The 19546-nt window shown below is 45.7% G+C and overlaps 1 protein-coding gene across 1 annotated transcript in view; it reads left to right on the top strand.

Moving 5' to 3' along the window:
- The window catches only part of LOC132819201 (collagen alpha-1(XXIV) chain), a 429304-nt gene that overhangs the window by 131497 nt on the left and 278261 nt on the right, over positions 1–19546 (top strand). The window contains exons 4-5 of the mRNA XM_060830653.1: positions 10318–10371; positions 16492–16545. Of these exons, the coding sequence (XP_060686636.1) occupies positions 10318–10371; positions 16492–16545 (108 nt within the window). The remainder of the gene's footprint in view (positions 1–10317; positions 10372–16491; positions 16546–19546) is intronic.

The raw sequence follows: 19546 nt of genomic DNA, 5'->3' as shown, positions 1-19546 counted from the left end.
GATCTGATTCAATCAATGCTGACCTACACCAATCCATACGGATCTGTGGGCAGCACGCTGGCACAGTGGTTAGCACTGCTGCCTCACAGTACTAAAGACCTGGGTTCAATTCCCGACTTGGGCAACTGTCTGTGTGGAGTTTGCGCATTCTCCCCGTGTCTACATGGGTTTCCTCCCACAGTCCAAACGATGTGCAGGGTAGGTGATTTGGCCATGCTAAATTACCCGTAGTGTTAGGTGTAGGGGAATGGGTCTGGATGGGTTGCTCCTTGGAGAGTCGGTGTGGACTTGTTGGGCTGAAGGGCCTGTTTCCATGCTGTAAGTAATCTAATCTATATCAATCTCACTGATTTGTATCCATCGCTGGTTACTTATCTTCATCTGCAGTGACCGATCAATTCAGATTGATCTTTATCAGTTCAATAAAATTTAATCTCTATCACTGAGCTGTATAAATCCACATTGATATCTATCAATCTATACTGATCTATAGAAATCTACAAGAATCTGTATCAAGAATATTGATCTGCAGCAATCTAAAGTGATCTGTGTCTTATACAGTGATTTATAGCAAACTACACTGATCCACATCAATCTACACTGTTCTATATCCAGCTATAGTCATCTATATCAATCTACACTTGTCTACTTTAATCTACACTCATCTAATTCAATCTACACAAATCTGTTTCTATATCAGTCTATAGTGATCTATATCAAAGTACATGGCTATCTTTCAGTCTTCACTGAGCCCTATGAATTTACACTGCTCGATGTCAATTCACATTAATTTGTATCAACGACTTTGATCTATGGGAGGAAGTGAGGACTGCAGATGCTGGAGATGAGAGTTGAGAATGTGGTGCTGGAAAAGCACAGCAAGTCAGGAAGCATTCGAGGAGCAGGACAATTGACATTTCGGGCATAATCCCTTCATCAGGAATGAGGCTTATGGGCTTGGGGTTAAGAGAAAAATGGGATGGGGGTGGGGCTGAGAGGAAGGTAGCTGGGAATGTGATAGGTGGATGAAGGTGGGGGTGGGGTGGGGAGGTGATAATTTGGAGAGAAGGGTGGAGCGGATAGGTGGGAAGGAAGATGGACAGGTCAAGAGGGCGGTGCTGAGTTGGAGGTTTTGTGCTGGGATAATGTGGGGGGAAGGGGAAATGAGGAAACTGGAGAAATCCAGATTGATCCCATGTGGTTGCAGGATCCTAAGCAGAAGATGAAGTGTTCTTCCTCCTGGTGTCGGGTGGTAAGGGTTTGGTGATGGAGGAGGCCCAGGACTTGTATGTCCTTGGTGAAGTGGGAGGAGGAGTTAAAATGTTCGGCCACAGGGTGGTGGAGTTAGTTGGAGTGGGTGTCCCAGAGATGGTCCAAGCTGTCCTAACTCCCCCTCCCATGCCACCAAGAACACGCAGGACCTGGGCCTCCTTCATCGCCAAACTCTAACCATTCAACGCTTGGAGGAAGAACACCTCATCTCTGCATGGGATCCTGCAACCAAAAGGGATCAATGTGGATTTCTCCAGTTTCCTCATTTCCCCTCCCTCCCACTTTATCCCAGTCCCAAGCCTCCAACTAAGCACCACCCTCTCGACCCATCTTCCTTCCCACCTATCTGCTCCATCCTTCTCTCCTAGCTATCACCCAATCACCTCCCCCCCTGCCCGCCCCCCCTCCCCAGCCGCACCACCATTTATCTCCCAGACCTGCAAGCCTCATTCCAGATGAAGGGCTTTTGCCTGAAAAGTCAATTCTCCTTCTCCTTGGATGCTGCCTGACCTGCTCTGCTTTTTCAGCACCACACTCTCAACACTGATCTATATCAATCTACTGTGATCTATAACAGTCTACACTGGGGGCAGAGACATGGGTTCAAGTCCCACCTGTTCCAAAGGGTGTGCATCTCTGAAAAGGCTGACTAAAAGTATCTGGAGTGAAAAGGACATTTGGCCAAATGAACTCTCTTTCAGTTACTCAAATAACTGAAACACTATATCGTGTTAGAAACTTTTCTGTTTTCACCCATCCCCTCAATGTGGTTGCTGACTAACTTTCCAGTGATTAGTCTGCAATTACTGACCACAGAATTTTCTGGAAGTTACATTTTGATATGCGAGAGTACTTTCAGGAAACTTTTAAACATTTTGTGGAATCAATTTTCATCTTAGAGCATAAACAATTCTTTGCTCCCAAACTAAGATTTATTTTCTCTATAATATCTGGATTGAATTTCCATTTGTTGTCAATAGTAAGAAAATCAAACCTCTTCCTTGTCTTTATTTGCCTTAAATAAACCATTTTGAGTTGGTGCAGATGGAGAATTCACAAAGTCGCTTCATGACTGTCTGAATTATGTACAATTTGATTTGCCTGTCTTTCACCTTTCAAGTCACTTTTCTCATTATTGACTGTTAAAAGTTTAAGGACTCCCTTGGGTTTTCTCTCAGCTTGTGCTGGTCACTTTGCCAAACTGTGTAACTATTCTGTTTCCCAATATCTAACTATGCACTAGCTTAACTTCGGAGAGTACATCAGAGCCCTCTTGTGATCTAAACTGGGTATCATCGTTTTCCACATTGCGATCACACTTGCACATTACTGGAGGCATATATTTGCTTTACCAGTCTGTGTTAAAGGAAACTACCTGCATTGCAGTTGGTTTCTCCTAGAATGAGTGTTTGTTGCCAAAATGACATCAAGGTAATTGTGTTGCTTAATGCTGCTCTAATGAGTCTGTCATTTCCTGACCCAGCTACCTCCAGACCAAAGGGGTAGCCATGGGCACACGTATGGGCCCCAGCTATGCCTGTCTCTTTGTTGGCTACATAGAACAGTCCATCTTCTGTAATTACACCGGCACCACTCCCCACCTCTTCCTCCGCTACATTGATGACTGCATTGGCGCCACCTCATGCTCCCACGAGGAGGTTGAGCAATTCATCAACTTCACCAACACATTTCACCCTGACCTTAAATTTACCTGGACCATCTCTGACACCTCCCTCCCCTTCCTGGACCTCTCCATCTCCACTGATGACGACCGACTTGACACTGACATTTTTTACAAACCCACCAACTCCCACAGCTACCTGGATTACACCTCTTCCCACCCTACCTCTTGCAAAAATGCCATCCCATATTTCCAATTCCTCCGCCTCCGCTGTATCTGCTCCCAGGAGGACCAGTTCCATCACAGAACACACCAGATGGCCTCCTTTTTTAGAGACCGCAATTTCCCTTCCCACGTGGTTAAAGATGCCCTCCAATGCATCTCGTCCACATCCCGCACCTCCGCCCTCAGACCCCACCCCTCCAACCGTAACAAGGACAGAACGCCCCTGGTGCTCACCTTCCACCCTACCAACCTTCGCATAAACTAAATCATCTGCCGACATTTCTGCCACCTCCAAAAAGACCCCACCACCAGGGATATAGTTCCCTCCCCACCCCTTTCCGCCATCCATAAAGACCGTTCCCTCCGTGGCTACCTGGTCAGGTCCACGCACCCCCCACCCCCACCCTCCCATCCTGGCACCTTCCCCTGCCACCGCAGGAACTGCAAAACCTGTGCCCACACCTCCTCCCTCACCTCTATCCAAGGCCCTAAAGGAGCCTTCCATCAAAGTTTTACCTGCACATCCACCAATATCATTTATTGTATCCGTTGCTCCCGATGCGGTCTCCTCTACATTGGGGAGACTGGACGCCTCCTAGCAGAGCACTTTAGGGAACATCTCCGGGACACCCGCACCAATCAACCACACCGCCCCGTGGCCCAACATTTCAACTCCCCCTCCCACTCTGCCAAGGACATGGAGGTCCTGGGCCTCCTTCACCGCCGCTCCCTCACCACCAGACACCTGGAGGAAGAACGCCTCATCTTCCGCCTCGGAACACTTCAACCCCAGGGCATCAATGTGGACTTCAACAGTTTCCTCATTTCCCCTTCCCCCACCTCACCCCAGTTCCAACCTTCCAGCTCAGCACTGTCCTCATGACTTGTCCTACCTGCCTATCTTCTTTTCCACCTATCCACTCCACCCTCCCCCTTGACCTATCACCTTCATCCCCTCCCCCACTCACCTATTGTACTCTATGCTACTTTCTCCCCACCCCCACCCTCCTCTCATTTATTTCTCCACCCTTCAGGCTCTCTGCCTTTATTCCTGATAAAGGGCTTTTGCCCGAAACGTTGATTTTACTGCTCCTCGGATGCTGCCTGAACTGCTGTGCTCTTCCAGCACCACTAATCCAGAATCTGGTTTCCAGCATCTGCAGTCATTGTTTTTACCTACCTACGTTTTAGCTTACCAGTCCAGGCTGAGCGCTTATTCACAGCAGGGTCCCTGCATCTCCCTGAATATCAGTGTTACCTTCCTGTCTGATGCCAGAAATCAAAGCAATAGGATTGAAATATTTATCATTGTAGATTGATATATGTTTATATAACTATAGATTTCTACATATGTATTATTGTAGATTGATATACTGTATGTACCACTATAGATTGATACAGATCATTGTAGACTGATATAGATTGGTTTGGATTGATTGGAGATCAGCAGCAGGGGCAGCGCAGTTGCTGAGTGGTTAGCACTATTGCCTTATAGCACCAGGGACCCAGATTCCATTCCTACCTAGGGTGACTGTGTGTGGAGTTTGCACATTCTCCCCGTGTCTGTGCGGGTTTCCTCCAACAATCCAAAGATGTGCAGGTTGGGTGAATTGGCCATGCTAAATTGCCCGTAGTGTTAAGTGCATTAGTCATGGATAAATATAGGGTAGGAGATTAGGTCTGGGTGGTTTACTCTTCTGAGGGTTGGTGTGGACTTGTTGGGCCGAAGGGCCTGTTTCCATACTGTAGGGAATCTAGTCAATGTAGATTCATACAATTTGGTGTGTATTTCTATCAGCTCGTTTCAGGTGACGGATATAGATCAGTGTGGTATATATTGTTCAGTGGCTTGATATAAATCAGTGTGGTTTAACCTAGATCAGTGTAAGTTAATATTGAAGGATAGTAGCCAAAATTATGATATCAATCTGGAAAGGCTGAACTGGCAGGGGCTCAGGTTCCTTTAAGACAGAATGCTAATCACTGACCATCAATTGAGGCGTTTCAAATGTTAAAGTGGACATTGAGCAGTGGTTAGCACTGCTGCCTCACAACGCCAGAGACCCGCGTTCAATTCCCATCTCAGGCGACTCTGTGTGGAGTTTGCACATTCTCCCCGTGTTTGCGTGGGTTTCCTCCGGGTGCTCCGGTTTCCTCCCACAATCCAAAAATGTGCAGGTTAGGTGAATTGGCCCGTAGTGTTAGGTGAAAAGGAGTAAATGTAGGGGTATGGGTCTGGGTGGTATGCGCTTCAGCGGGTCGGTGTGGACTTGTTGGGCCGAAGGGCTTGTTTCCACATTGTAAGTAATCTAAAAAAAAAGTTTCCAATCCTAGCCAGACCACTGAAATAGAGACTCAAATTTCAGATAGCCCCTGCCTGTTATGTTCAGTACTTTGCTAGATTTTGCTCACTGGATGTTTATTCTGTTGAAAATGGCAACATAAAATTTCAATGATTCATTTTTATTGCTTCCAGAAGCCTATAAAGAACAGTGAACACTCATTTGATGGAATATTCAACAGTGCGTTACAAGTTATCGTTTTACAATTTACTGGACAATGGGAGCCAAACGTGTCATGCCTGAGGTTCAGCAGGTTACACAGTAGCTGCTGGTTACAGAGACTGGAGTAATGGACTGACATTTAGACAGTACCTTCCTTAACTTCAGGGGATCCAAAAATGCTCATCCTCCAAAAAAGTCATTTTTGAAAAGCAATTATAGTTGGAATAAAGGAAATACGGGACAAATTTGCAAACAATAAGCTCGCACAAGTAACATTGCGATAACATCCAGCTACACAATTGATGTGATGCTGCTTAAGGGATGGACACACAGAGGCAATTTCCTACTTTGACAGTGCAAATAGATATTTTATTATCAACTGGGAGGGCAGTCATGACTCAGCTTAACATTATATCTAAAGGACAACATTTCCAACAGTGCAGCACTCCTTCACGACTGACCCTCTGACAGTGCAGTATTCCCTCAGGATTGACCCTCCGACAGTGCAGCACTTCCAAAGTACTGACTGTCCGACAGTGCGGCATTCCCTCAGAACTGACCTTCCGACAGTGCAGTATTCCCTCAGTACTGATCCTCTGACAGTGCAGCAGTCCCTCAGTACTGACCCTCTGACAGTGCGGCACTCCCTCAGCACTGACCCTCTGACAGTGTCGCACTCCCTCAGCACTGACCCTCTGACAGTGTCGCACTCCCTCAGCACTGACCCTCCAACAGTGCAGCAACTCCCTCGGTACTGACCCTCTGACAGTGCGACATTCCCTCAGCACTGACCCTCCGACAGTACAGCACTCCCTCAGCACTGACGTTCTGACAGTGCGGTACTCTCTCAGCTCTGACTCTCTGACAATGTGGCACTCCCTCAGCACTGACCCTTTGACAGTACCTTCAGGAGTAGACCCACTTGGCGCCTCAGATATGCTCTCCCATTCAATAAGATCATGGTTGATCTGTGTATGTTTCACATTCCACATTTCCATTTACTCCAGTGCTCTCTGGTCCTCTTCCTAAGAAGAACCTTTTCACCTCTGTCAAAGAAAATATCCAGTGACCCCACCACCATTGCCTTCTGAGCTGGAGAGTTCTGAAGTCACACAGCACTGTGAGAAAAAGCATATTCTCTTTTCTCGGTCATGAAAGAGTGAGACCAATGTTTGAAATTGGGTCCTAGTTCTGCACTGATCCATAAGAAGAAGCATCTTTCACACATCCACATTGTCCAGATAATTCAGGATCTGATCCACTTCAATCAGGGTCACCCCTCACTCTCCTAAACTCCAGTGGGAACCAGCCCAGTGTGTCTAATCATTCCCTGTAACCCAACCCATTCATTCCCAGGATCAGCCCTGTCAGTCTCCTCTGAACTATCTCCTATGCATTTTAAAAGAAGGATCTCAAAACTATATGCAGTATTTGTGATGTGGTTTCACCACTGCCCTGGGATATAACATCTGCAGTTTTATGTCCAATTGTTCTTGCAGTAAAGGACAGAATTTCGCCCATTGGAATTTTTCCATTAGCTTTCTTGAGTGATGTGCTGTCCTTACTTCCTGAACCTTTACTGTTTCAAGCACCTGAACATCTCAGTCTCTGCACTTTGGCATTCTGCAGTGCTTCTCTGTTTCTGGAAAACTGTATTCCTTCATTCTTCTTGCCAAAATACTCAGCTTTTGCAATTTTTCTTCTTTCATAACAACAAGATGCTCCTGTCTGAAACAAGCTGTAGTTTATTGCTTAATAGCGACTACATACATGTTACGTTATCAGGTTAGACATTCTTACTAAGACATTGGGAGACATTGACAAAACATTTGTGATCTGGAGTTAATCTGTCCATTTCCTCAGCCACGACTGGATGACATCATAAGAATGGGTGGAGCTTAACACAGATTCTCACATTTAACTCTTTCAGAGCCATTTACATGAACGTCTCTGTATACTTTGCTATACTAAAGCTGCTAAATGATTGCAAACTTTGTTATTTTTCCTGCATCGATCAGTTGTTTTACTGAATTATTCATACAGTACAGAAGAGGTCGCTCGGCCCATCAAGTCTGTGCCATCAAAGCTAAATCTACACTAGTCCCACTTTCCCGCATTAAACCCACAGCCTTGAATGTTCTGATATTTCAAATACTCATTCAAGTACTTTTTTTAAAGCTTGTGAGGTTTTCTGCCTGAACTACCCTCCCAGACGGTGCATTCCAGAACCCACTACATTCTGGCGAAAAAGCATTTTCCTCAAATCCCCTCTAAACTTCCTGCCTTTTACCTTAAAATTAAGCTCCCTTGTTACCTCTTTTTAGAGTCATAGAATCCCTACAGGGAAGCAGACCATTCAGCCCATTGAGTCAACTCTAACCATCCAAAGAGCATCTCACCCAAACCCACATCCTATCCCCATAACCCTGCAGTCTCCATGGATAACCCACCTCGCCTGCACTTCCTGGTTACAGTGGACACTTTAGCATGGGTAATCCACCTAACCTGGGGGGGATGGTGGAGCACCCGGAGAAAACCCACGCAGACATGGGGGAATGTGCAAACGTCACACAGATGGTCGTTCGAGGCTAGAATTGAACCCAGGTCCCTGGCGCTGTGAGGCAGTGGTGCTAACCACTGAGCCACTGTTCCACCCTCATCAACCTGTTCAGAGAGGTTATCACACACCTCTGGGGCAGGTGGGACTTGAATCTGGGCATCCTGGTCCAGAGGTAGGGATAATACCACTGTGTCACAAGAGGACCACTCATGCCCCCCTGTTATTGACCCTTCACCGAAGGGGTATGGCTTCACTCTATCCATGCCCTTCAGAATCTCCCAACGGAAAATGATGCTGAACATTCCCAGTGATTGGTTGTGTTTGCTGTTTCCTTAACTGTGTTGGTGGAGCTCGAAGATGCTGCTAACTCTTTGCAGCCTCCGAGAGAGAGAGAAAGACAGGGAGAGAGAGAGAGAAGAGCAGAGTGCTGTTCATCCCTTCTACATACAGCATGAGCATCACTAGTAAGGCTGCCCTCATGGAAGTGATCCTCAGCCATCATCTTAACTCGACCTGAGGGACTGACTGGGCCATTTCAGATTAGGACACACCCACATCACTGTGGGTATGGAGTCACCTGTAAGCCAGACCGTGAATGGACTGCAGATTTCCCCTTCTAAAGGACATTCATGACCCAGATGTTTTTGCTTAAAGGCGCAATCCAATAGTTTGACAGTCCCCATTTGCTGAGGTTAGTGTTTGATTCCAGATTTACTTAATTGACTGAATTGAGATGCTCCAGCTGCCATTTGAGATAACTCTTGCCACACGATTAGTCTAGACTTCTCTCGTCTAATGAAATAACCACAGTGTGTTGGGCCCTTGATCTCTCTCCCACAGAAGCTGTTGAACCTTCTGAATGTTTCCAGTGTTTTCTGTTTTCATTTAATTTAAGATTTGCAGCATCTACAGTATGGGCAATTTAGATACTCAGGAACAGACTTGATGGGCTGATTGGCCTCTATTTATTTTGATTGAAGAACTACAAATCCATTTGTTTTCTTACTTTTAAGACATTTTCAAAGCTCTGCAATAGCACTTGTCAGAATTGAGTGGTTTCAATTACAAAGAGACCTTTCTAGATGAAGACAACAACTAAGAATTATATATCCAAGGCATATGGCAGGAGCATTATAAAATACACAGAGCCACGTAATGAAATATTGGGTTTGATGACTGAAGGCTTGATTGAAGATGTATGTTTTAAGATCTGATGGAAGAATGGAAAGTGAGGTAGGACGGTTGACAGGTTTAAGACGGAATTTCCATAACCTGGAGACCAAAGGCAATGTGGAGCGATCGATATTAAACAAACTCCATATCTCAGAATTAGGGAGGGGACCGATATCTTGAGGGATTTAGGGAAGGGAGGAGATTCCAGCGATCGGGACGTGCCAAGACATGGAGGGATCTGAAACAATTTTAAAGTCAAGATACTGCCTGATTGGGAATCAATGTAAGTCAGCAAGCACAAAGGGTTGAGCCGAATTTACTGAAAGTTAAGATACATGTAGCTGGGTTTTGGAAGACCTCAATTTTACAGAATCCTTTTTTTTCGTTCATTGAATGAGGGTGTCACTGGCTGGATCAGTATTTACTTGCTGTAAGTAGACCCAATACCATTAAGAAGAGAGTTCTAGGATTTAGACCCAGCGACTCTGAAGGAACAGCTCAGTGGCTCTGTCAAAGAGCACCTTCCAAACCCATGGGCCACCTCCATTGAGAAGGGCAAAGGCAGCGGATACAGAGGAACACCACCCACCTGCAAGTTCCCCTTTCAGGCCACTCACCATCCTGATTTGGAAATATATCACTGTTCCCTGAGCGTCACTAAGTAAAATTCCTGGAATTCCCTCTCTGACAGCATTGTGTGCTTGCAAGGGTTCAAGAAGGCAGCTCACCCCCACCTTCTCAAGGGTCAGGTAGGGATGAGCAATAAATGCTGACCTAGCCAGTGATGCCACATCCCAGGAATGAATTATAAAATGAGTTGAGGTGAATGTCTTGTTTTCGTGTTGTAAAATTTCTTTCTGGTGAATATTAATTTAGTTCTGTACATTGAGTATGATGGGCTGAATGGCCTGCTCAGCACTGTAATAATTCTGTGATTTATTCATCTTTATTTCTCATGACAGGGTCCCCCAGGTCCACCTGGTGCAACGGGTCCTCCTGGGAAACGGGGAGCGAGGGTGAGTATGACAGAAAAACACTGAGCTCAGGGCCCACTTAGCTCCTTTCTGGTTTGTCCCTAATGACTAATTTAACTTGAGTTTGGGAGTCTCATCAAATCTCCACTCCATTACATAAGACCACCAACTCCCACTGTTACACTGTCACAGGTCAGTATTGAGGGAGTGCTGCACTCTCGGGGGTGAGTGCTGAGGGAGTGTTGCACTATCAGAGGGTCAATACTGAGGGAGTGCCGCACTGTTGGAGGATCAGTGCTGAGGGAGTGCCGCACTGTCGGAGGGTCAGTGCTGAGGGAGTGCCGCACTGTCGGAGGATCAGTGCTGAGGGAGTGCCGCACTGTCGGAGGGTCAGTGCTGAGGGAGCTCCACGCTGTTGCAGGGTCAGTGCTGACGGAGTGTCACACTGTTAGTGAGACAGTGCTGAGGGAGTGCCACACTGTCAGAGGGTCAGTGCTGAGGGAGAACTGCACTATCAGTGGGACAGTATTAAGGGAGTGCCGCATTGTCGGAAGGTCAGTACTGAGGGGATGCCGCACTGTTGGAGAGTCAGTACTGAGGGAGTGCCGCACTGTCAGAGGGGCAGTGCTGAGGGAGCTGTACATTGTTGGAGGGTCAGTGCTGAGAGAGTGCCACACTGTCAGTGGGACAGTGTTGAGAGAGTGCCGCATTGTCGGAGGGTCAGTGCTGAGGGAGTGCTGTAATGTTGGAAGGCCAGTGCTGAACGAGTACTGCACTCTCAGAGGGTCAGTGCTGAGGGAGCTCCAAACTGTTGGAAGGTCAGTGCTAAGAAAGTGCCACATTGTCAGTGGGACAGTGTTGAGGGAGTGCCGCATTGATGGAGAGTCAGTGCTGAGGGAGAGCTGAACTGCCATATTGAATTCTAAGAATGCTGGACTGGGTAGAGATGGAGAATCTTTTTGTTCTGGCTGGAGAGTATCAAACATGAGCTGACAATCTTGAAATAAAACATTGCCATTTTGCTGGAAAAGAATGTTCTCACTTATAAACCTCTTCCTCTGCAAACAGGGAACATTGAGTGTGTTCTGCATTGAGACTAGGAGCTGCCCAGGGACTGAGGAAGAGAGCGGGAAAGTGAAGTTTTTTGTTTATTTACCGATGTGTTGGAGGTGGGCGTTTCTGGGCAGGCCAACATTTATTGCCCACAGGACATCTTACTGTGGGACTGGGGTCACATGCAGGTCAGCAGTGTCCTCCCCTAAAGGGCATGAATGACAAAGATGAGTTTTCCTCAATAATCAATTCATGGTCATCATTTGACACCTAATTCCAGATTTTCTATTGGATTTGTATTCAATCATTTGGCATGGCAGGATTTGAATACAGGTCCCCAGAACATTACCTGGCTCTACAGCTGGTGGTAATACCACTGGACCATTGCCTCCCTTATACCAGAGGCAGGGGGTGGGGGGAAACCTCGGGCCATTATTCTGAGACCGTTCCTCATAAATCCAGCTGAGAGTTCAGCAGCAACTGCTTCTCCCCCAGACAGTGAGGAGGACAGGATGGTGGAGGACAAATATACGTCATCGGACAATGGAGCTATTAAAGGAAAGAAATGTAGAGGTACACGACAATGAAAACGATTGGTCTTTTCTCTATAACTGTTCATTCAAGGCAAACATTGACATAAATCTATTCATTTGATTACGGGCCAGTTAAGGTAGATCCAGCACCGAAAGAGTTAAGCTGCTGTCGCTGATGACTGAGGGGCTTTAAGTTCGTAAAGGTCATTTGTGGAACTCCTAAGCTTGCCTTAAATGTCAGCTTGACAATGATTCTGATTGTTTCAGGAGCAAATAGCTAAAGTCCCAGCCCATACATTTCACATATTCAAAGGGCACTGCAGGACTATCTGAATGTGTGGTCAGATTCGTCGGTGCTGGGGTGTTCAATGCGACAGTATTCAAGCTGCAGACAAACTAATGAGGGGACACCTCTTGAAAAACCTTTGAATAATTTTCCACCCGTATCCAGAAAGAGTTAGTTTGTGTAATCGTCCTGGCTGACCTCCTTACTTGTGAAGTGGTAGAATGTCAGCATTCATTAGTAAGTTACCCGTGACATTTGCTGGCACACTCCCTTGGCAGGCAGGACCAGCTGTACTCTGACACAAGTCATCAAAGCTGAACAGTGGGTCAACTCAAGGGCAAAGGGACAGAGCTTTGACTACAATCTACAAACCTGGAGGTGCTGAAGGGTCCTTCTCAATCTCAGGAGAGGTCCTGGATCAGAATGAACATGATACTGAAACTGTGAAAAACACCTTGTTAGACCTCTGCTCGTTCCAGCTGATGTGATCTACCCACTTCATCACAGGAAAACTGGGATCGCATTCAAGCCAGGACAGACAAGATTAATGTGAATTTTCTTTTTCTTCACTCATGGGACTGAGATGTCACTGGCTCAGCCAGCCTGTTTTATTGCCCATTCCTAATTGCCCTTGAGAATGTGGGTGTAAGCTGCTTTCTTGAACTGCAGCAGTCCATGTGCTGTAGGTAGACCCACAATGCCCTTAGGGAGAGACTTCCAGGATTCTGACCCAGCAACAGTGAAAGAACGGGGATATATTTCCAAATCAGGATGGTGAGTGACTTGGAGGAGAACTTACAGGGGATGGTGTTCCCATGTATCTGCTGCCCTTGTCCTTCTAGATGGAAGTTGGTGGTGGGTTTGGAAGGCACTGTTTGAGGATCTTTGGTGAATTTCAGCAGTGCATCTTGTGGATAATACACATTTGTAGGTGTGGTGCCACTCAAGTGAGATGCTTCATCCTGGATGGTGTCAAACTTCTTGAGTGCTGTTAGAGCTGCACAGATCCAGGGAAAGTGGGGAGTATTCCATCACACTCCTGACTTGCACCTTGTAGATGGTGGGACAGGCTGTGGGGAGTCAGGAGCTGAGTCACTCACCACAGTATTCCGAGCTTCTCACCTTCTTTTGTAGCCACTGTGTTTATGTGGTGAATTGAATTGAGTTTCTGATCAATGGTAAGCCCAAGGATGTTGATAGTGGGGGATTCAGTGATAGTAACACTGTTGAATATCAAGGGATGGGATTAAAGTATCTTTTATTGGATATGATCATAGCCTGGCAGTTGAGTGGTACAAATGTTACTTGCCACTTGTCAGTCCAAACCTGGATATAGTGCAGGTCTTGTTGCATTTGAACATGGACTGTTTCAGCATCTGAGGAGTCACATATGTTTGATGTCAGTCCTAATAACAAGAGACCATCAGACGCAGCAGCAGAAGTCAGCCATTCAGTCTGTTTGCCATTCAATGAGATCATGGCTGATCTGATAACTCTGACCCCACCTTCCTGCCTTTCCCCCATACAGTTTAGTCGTAGAGAGGTATAGCATGGAAACAGACCATTCGGTCCAACCTGTCCATGCCGACCAGATATCCCAACCCAATCTAGTCCCACCTACCAGGATCCAGCCCATATCCCTCCAAACCCTTCCTATTCATATACCCATCCAAATGCCTCTTAAATGTTACAATTGTACCAGCCTCCACCACATCCTCTGGCAGTTCATTCCACACACGTACCACCCTCTGCGTGAAAAGGTTGCCCCGTAGGTCTCTTTTATATCTTTCCCCTCTCACCCTAAACCTATGCCCTCTAGTTCTGGACTCCCTGAACCCAGGGAAACGACTTTGCCCATTTATCCTATCCATGCCCCTCATAATTTTGTAAACCTCTATAAGGTCACTCTTCAGCCTCCGATGCTCCAGGGAAAACAGCCCCAGCCTGTTCAGCCTCTCCTAGTAGCTCCAATCCTCCAACCCTGGCAACGTCCTTGTAAATCTTTTCTGAACCCTTTCAAGTTTCACAACATCTTTCCAATAGGAAGGAGACCAGAATTACACGCAATATTCCAACAGTGGCCTAACCAATGTCCTGTACAGCCGCAACATGACCTCCCAACTCCTGTACTCAATACTCTGACCAATAAAGGAAGGCATACCAAATGCCTTCTTCACTATCCTATCTACCTGCAACTCCACTTTTAAGGAGCTATGAACCTGCACTCCAATGTCTCTTTGTTCAGCAACACTCCCTAGGACCTTACCATTAAGTGTATAAGTCCTGCTAAGATTTACTTTCCCAAAATGCAGCACCTCGCATTTATCTGAATTAAACTCCATCTGCCACTTCTCAGCCCATAGGCCCATCTGGTCCAGATCCTGTTGTAATCTGAGGTAACCCTCTTTGCTGCCCACTACACCTCCAATTTTGATGTCATCTACAAACTTACTAACTGTATCTCTTATGCTCGCATCCAAATCATTTATGCAAATGACAAAAAGTAGAGGACCCAGCACCGATCCTTGTGGCACTCCACTGGTCACAGGCCTCCAGTCTGAAAAACAACCATCCACCATCATCCTCTGTCTTATACATATGCATATATGTTTGTGGGGTGAATATGTACTTGCAGAGTTACATTGTACTTTGTTCAAAAACTGCATGAATTCATGTAAGACTCTGTTATCTCACTTTTAGATTAGAAACAGTCTAAACATTATGGCACAGACAGAGAACACGGGGGGCTAACACCTTCAACATATTATCTGGCTAACACCAATTGTTACAGTTAACCTGAGAATGTAACTTTTAAAAAAAAAGTTTTGTGATTTACACATGAAAGAAGTGAAACTATCATGGTATTCGAACAGATGAAAGACTCAACAATCAATCAAGGTATTTTTCAACATATAATTTCAGTTACGTCACACTGTAAACTTTTGCTATAAATTCTGTGTCTTACAATTGTGGCCTCCACAACCACCTGATGAAGGAGCAGCGCTCCGAAAGCTAGTGCTTCCAATTAAACCTGTTGGACTATAACCTGGCGTTATGTGATTTTTAACTTTGTACCTGAGAAGATATAATTGCCATAGAGGAAGTGCAGTGAATGTTCACTAGGCTAATACCAGGGATGGCAGCACTGTAGCATGAGGAGCGGTTGGTTGGATTGGGCCTGTACTCACTAGAATTTAGAAGGGTGAAAGGGGGATCTGACTGAAACATTTAAATTCAACAGAGCTGGACAGACCACTCGCAGAGAGGATGTTTCTTCTGGTTGGGGAGCTTTGAAACATGGACACAGTGTCTCAGAATGCAGGGGAGACCATTTAGGACTCAGATGAGGGAAAATGTCTTCACCCTGGGATAGTGAACCTGCAGAACTCTCTGCAGAAAGCACTATGAGCGTTTCTAGATTTGAAAGGCATCAAAGAGTAAAGAGAGAATGTGTGTGCATGACATTGAGATGGAAAGTCAGCCATGATCCTCTTGTTGATGAAGCTGGCTCGATGGGCTGAATAGCCAACTCCTGCTCCTAGTTTCTGTGTTTACTGGGTAACATATTCCTGCTTTTATTGGTTGGTTCCTTTCATTTAAAGCAAGAACTCAGAATGATTCACAGATATTGTCAGTGTAAACTTCGCATGAGTCAATGGGGAGGCAGGAGCTCAGTGGTAATGTAACTGGGCTGGTAATCCAAACCCCCTGACTGGGTTCAATTCTGTGACAGCTGGTGAAATTTCAATTCAATTAAAAGTCTGGAATAAAAAGCTAGCCTAATAATGACCATGTAACCACTGTAAATTGTTTTAAAAACTCATCTGGTTCAATCCAGAAAAATGTGAGGTGGTGCATTTAGGGAAGACTAATTCTAGAGTGAGCTACAAAATGAATGGAAGAGCCTTGGGAAAAGTTGATAGGCAGAGAGATCTGGGAGTGCAGGTCCATTGTACCCTGTAATCTAATCTGTGCTGTTGGGGATGGGTCAGACCTGCCTCTGGGAAGGGAACTAAAGAGGAATAAGTTCCCTGGTTACAGTACGTTTGAGCTCAGTGATGGTCATCTGGTTTGCAGTTATTAGATCTGTTCCTCTGTCTTGTTTATAGCTGGAGATTCTCCACTGCCTACAGAGTTGGAAAAACTGAGTCAAATTGCTGTCAGCAAATTATAGAGAACTGTACCAATTCCAAATGTGTTTTTTTTCCCCCCTTTTACTAGTTAATGCTCATATTGTGAAATGTTAACATGATGCTGACCCTGATGTAATAGTGTGCTTCATGTCACTAGGGTTTACCAGGACAACATGGGAACCCAGGCTTACCAGGACTACCGGGCCCGAAGGTATATGTGACTCTGAAGTAATTAATCTGTGTCACTAACTTACCGTTTTCCATATGTAAACAGCCTTTGAAGTATTCCAGCTGCCCTAAACCATTAAATCATTATCTGCTGTGATTGACTGGAGCCATATGTGAATCAAACTCAGGTCCAGGGTGAGGAACAAAACTGCTTTCTCCTCCGGTGAAATATGATTGCTTCCTTGGACTGACATCAAAGGTCTGAAATGGCAAAGTTCGAGAAAAAAAGCAAAATTTGTTTGTCGTTTAGTTGCAAATTGTAGGATAGGCTCCTCACTTTGTTTCCAAGATCAAGCTGTGACAGTGGCTCAGTAATATGTTTGCACATCATATTGGTTCGATCGACTGTGTGGAATTTGCACATTCTCCCTGCGTCTGTGTGAGTTTCCTCTGGGTGCTCCAGTTTCCTCCCACAATCCAAAGGTGTGCAGATTATGTGGATTGGCAATGCATGCTAAATTGCCATAGTGTTCAGGGATGTGCAGGCCTGGTGGATTAGCCAACTGCAGGGTTACAGGAAAAGGTCAGGCGTGGGGGTGGTTGCTGGAGGGGGTGCTGCTCTTCAGAGGGATGGTGTGGACTCGATATGCTGAATGGCCTACTTCCACATTGTACAGGATTCTATGATGAGTCCCATTCCAGAGCCAGAAGTGTGGAATTATCCGTTGACCCTCAGACTGAACACTACAGTGCCGGAAAGATTTAGAACATAGAGTATAGAAAAGTACAACACAGAACAGGCCCTTTGGCCCAAGATGTTGTGCCGAGATTTAATCCTAATGTAAAATATAGTAACTTCACCTACGCACCCCTCAACTCACTGCTATCCATGTACATGCCCAGCTGTCGCTTAAATGTTCACAATGACTCTGCTTCCACCAGCACAGCTGGCAACACATTCCATACATTCACAACTCTCTGCATAAAGAACCTACCTCTGACGTCTCTTCTATACCTTCCTCCTAATATCTTCAAACTATGACTCCTCATACCAGTCAATCCTATCCGAGAAGGGTATGGGCCAAGTGCAGGGAAATGGGGTTAGAGCGGATGGTCATTTTGGTCAGCATGGACCAGTTTGGGCCAAAGGGCCTGTTTCCGTGCTGTAGGACTCTATCCTGATCATAGTAATCTCCTGCTCAGGAATGGGTGAAATATTTCAAACTCTTTCATTTTTCTTTCCTGTTTTCTTTGTTGGATGGACTGGGCTTGTTTTCCTAGGAGTAAAAGAGGCTATGAGGACAGTCTGAGTGAGGGATACCCACTTGTGAGAGGCACAGAGTAAATCATGAGAATCTCTTCCCCATTGGCAGACGTGTCTAAGACCAGAGGGTATCAGTTTAAGGAACAAGTGGTTTCAAGGAGATCTGAGAGCAGACGTTTTCACCCGGAGGGTGGGGGGGAATCTGGAACTCACTGCCTGTATGGGTGGGAGAGGCTGAAACTGAAGACTGAAGTATTTAGATGGGCATTGCAGTGCCATGGAGAAAGTGAGGACTGCAGATGCTGAAGATCAGAGTTGAGAGTGTAGTGCTGGAAAAGCACAGCAGGTTAGGCAGCATTCGAGGAGCAGGAGATTGGACGTTTTAGGCATAAGCTCTTCATCAGGAATGCCAAGGCATACAAGGCAATGAGCTAAGTTCTGGAAAATGTGATCCGAATAATTAAGTGGCTGTTTCTGATCACTCAATGGACTGAAGATGTAGCTGCGTTTTCTGTGCTTTAGGTGCTATGATTGTATGGCCCGATGAATTGGGTTTCTGGTTACTATTTTATAAACCGTTTCGACAAGAGGAAACATCCTTTCTGTATCCACTCAATCAAATCCTTCGTTACTTCTCCCTCAGCCTAGGCTGCAGTAACTTACTGCTCTGACATCATCCTTGGACAATTGCATCAGAGGAGACAGAGGGAAGTTGTGGAGGGGCGATTTCCTTACTGGGAGTCTGTGAACACAAGGGTTCTGCAAGGATCAATAGCTGGGACTGTTATTTATCATATATATAAATGATTTGGATGAAAATGTAGGCAGGCTGATTCGTAAGTTTGCAGACGAGATGAAAATTGGTGGCATTATGGATAGTGAGGAAGTTTGTCAAAGAAAGCAGCAGAATATAGATGAGTTGGAAACTTGGCTGGAAAATTTTATTGGCTGTTTATTCCAGACTTGGCTGTTTATTCCAGACAAGTGTGAGGTGGCGTATTTTGGGAGGCCAAATACAAAAGAGAAGCAGACAATAAATGGCAGGATCTGAGGAGCATTGGTGTACTGTACAGAGTGATCACAGGGTGCAAGTCCATAGCTCCCTGGAAGTGGCAACACAAGTGAAAACTTTAGTTAGGCCATAGTTGGAGTGTTGTGTGCTGTTCAGGTCACCACACTGTAGGCTTTGGAGAGTGTGCCAGAGCAGTTTACCAGGATGTTACCCAATAGCATTAGCTATGAGGACAAAGGGGATTACCAGGATGTTACCCGATAACGTTAGCTATAAGGACAAAGGGGATTACCGGGATGTCACCCGATAGTGTTAGCTATAAGGACACAGGGGATTACCAGGATGTTACCCGTTTCCACTAGCTATAAAGACAAAGGGTATTACCGGGATGTTACCTGATAGTGTTAGGTATAAGGACAAAGGGGATTACCGTGATGTTACCCAATAGCGTTAGCTATAAGGACAGAGGGGATTACCGGGATGTTACCCGATAGCGTTAGCTATAAGGACAGAGGGGATTACCGGGATGTTACCCGATAGCGTTAGCTATAAGGACAAAGGGGATTACCGGGATGTTACCCGATAGCGTTAGCTATGAGGACAGAGGGGATTACCGGGATGTTACCCGATAGCGTTAGCTATAAGGACAGAGGGGATTACCGTGATGTTACCCAATAGCGTTAGCTATAAGGACAAAGGGGATTGCCGGGATGTTACCCAATAGCGTTAGCTATAAGGACAGAGGGGATTACCGGGATGTTACCCGAT

The sequence above is a fragment of the Hemiscyllium ocellatum genome, chromosome 9 (genome assembly GCF_020745735.1).
Source record: "Hemiscyllium ocellatum isolate sHemOce1 chromosome 9, sHemOce1.pat.X.cur, whole genome shotgun sequence".
NCBI classification, from domain to species: Eukaryota; Metazoa; Chordata; class Chondrichthyes; order Orectolobiformes; family Hemiscylliidae; genus Hemiscyllium; species Hemiscyllium ocellatum.
The sequence above is the reverse complement of the archived record's forward strand: the minus strand, read 5'-3'. Positions and strand labels throughout refer to the sequence as shown.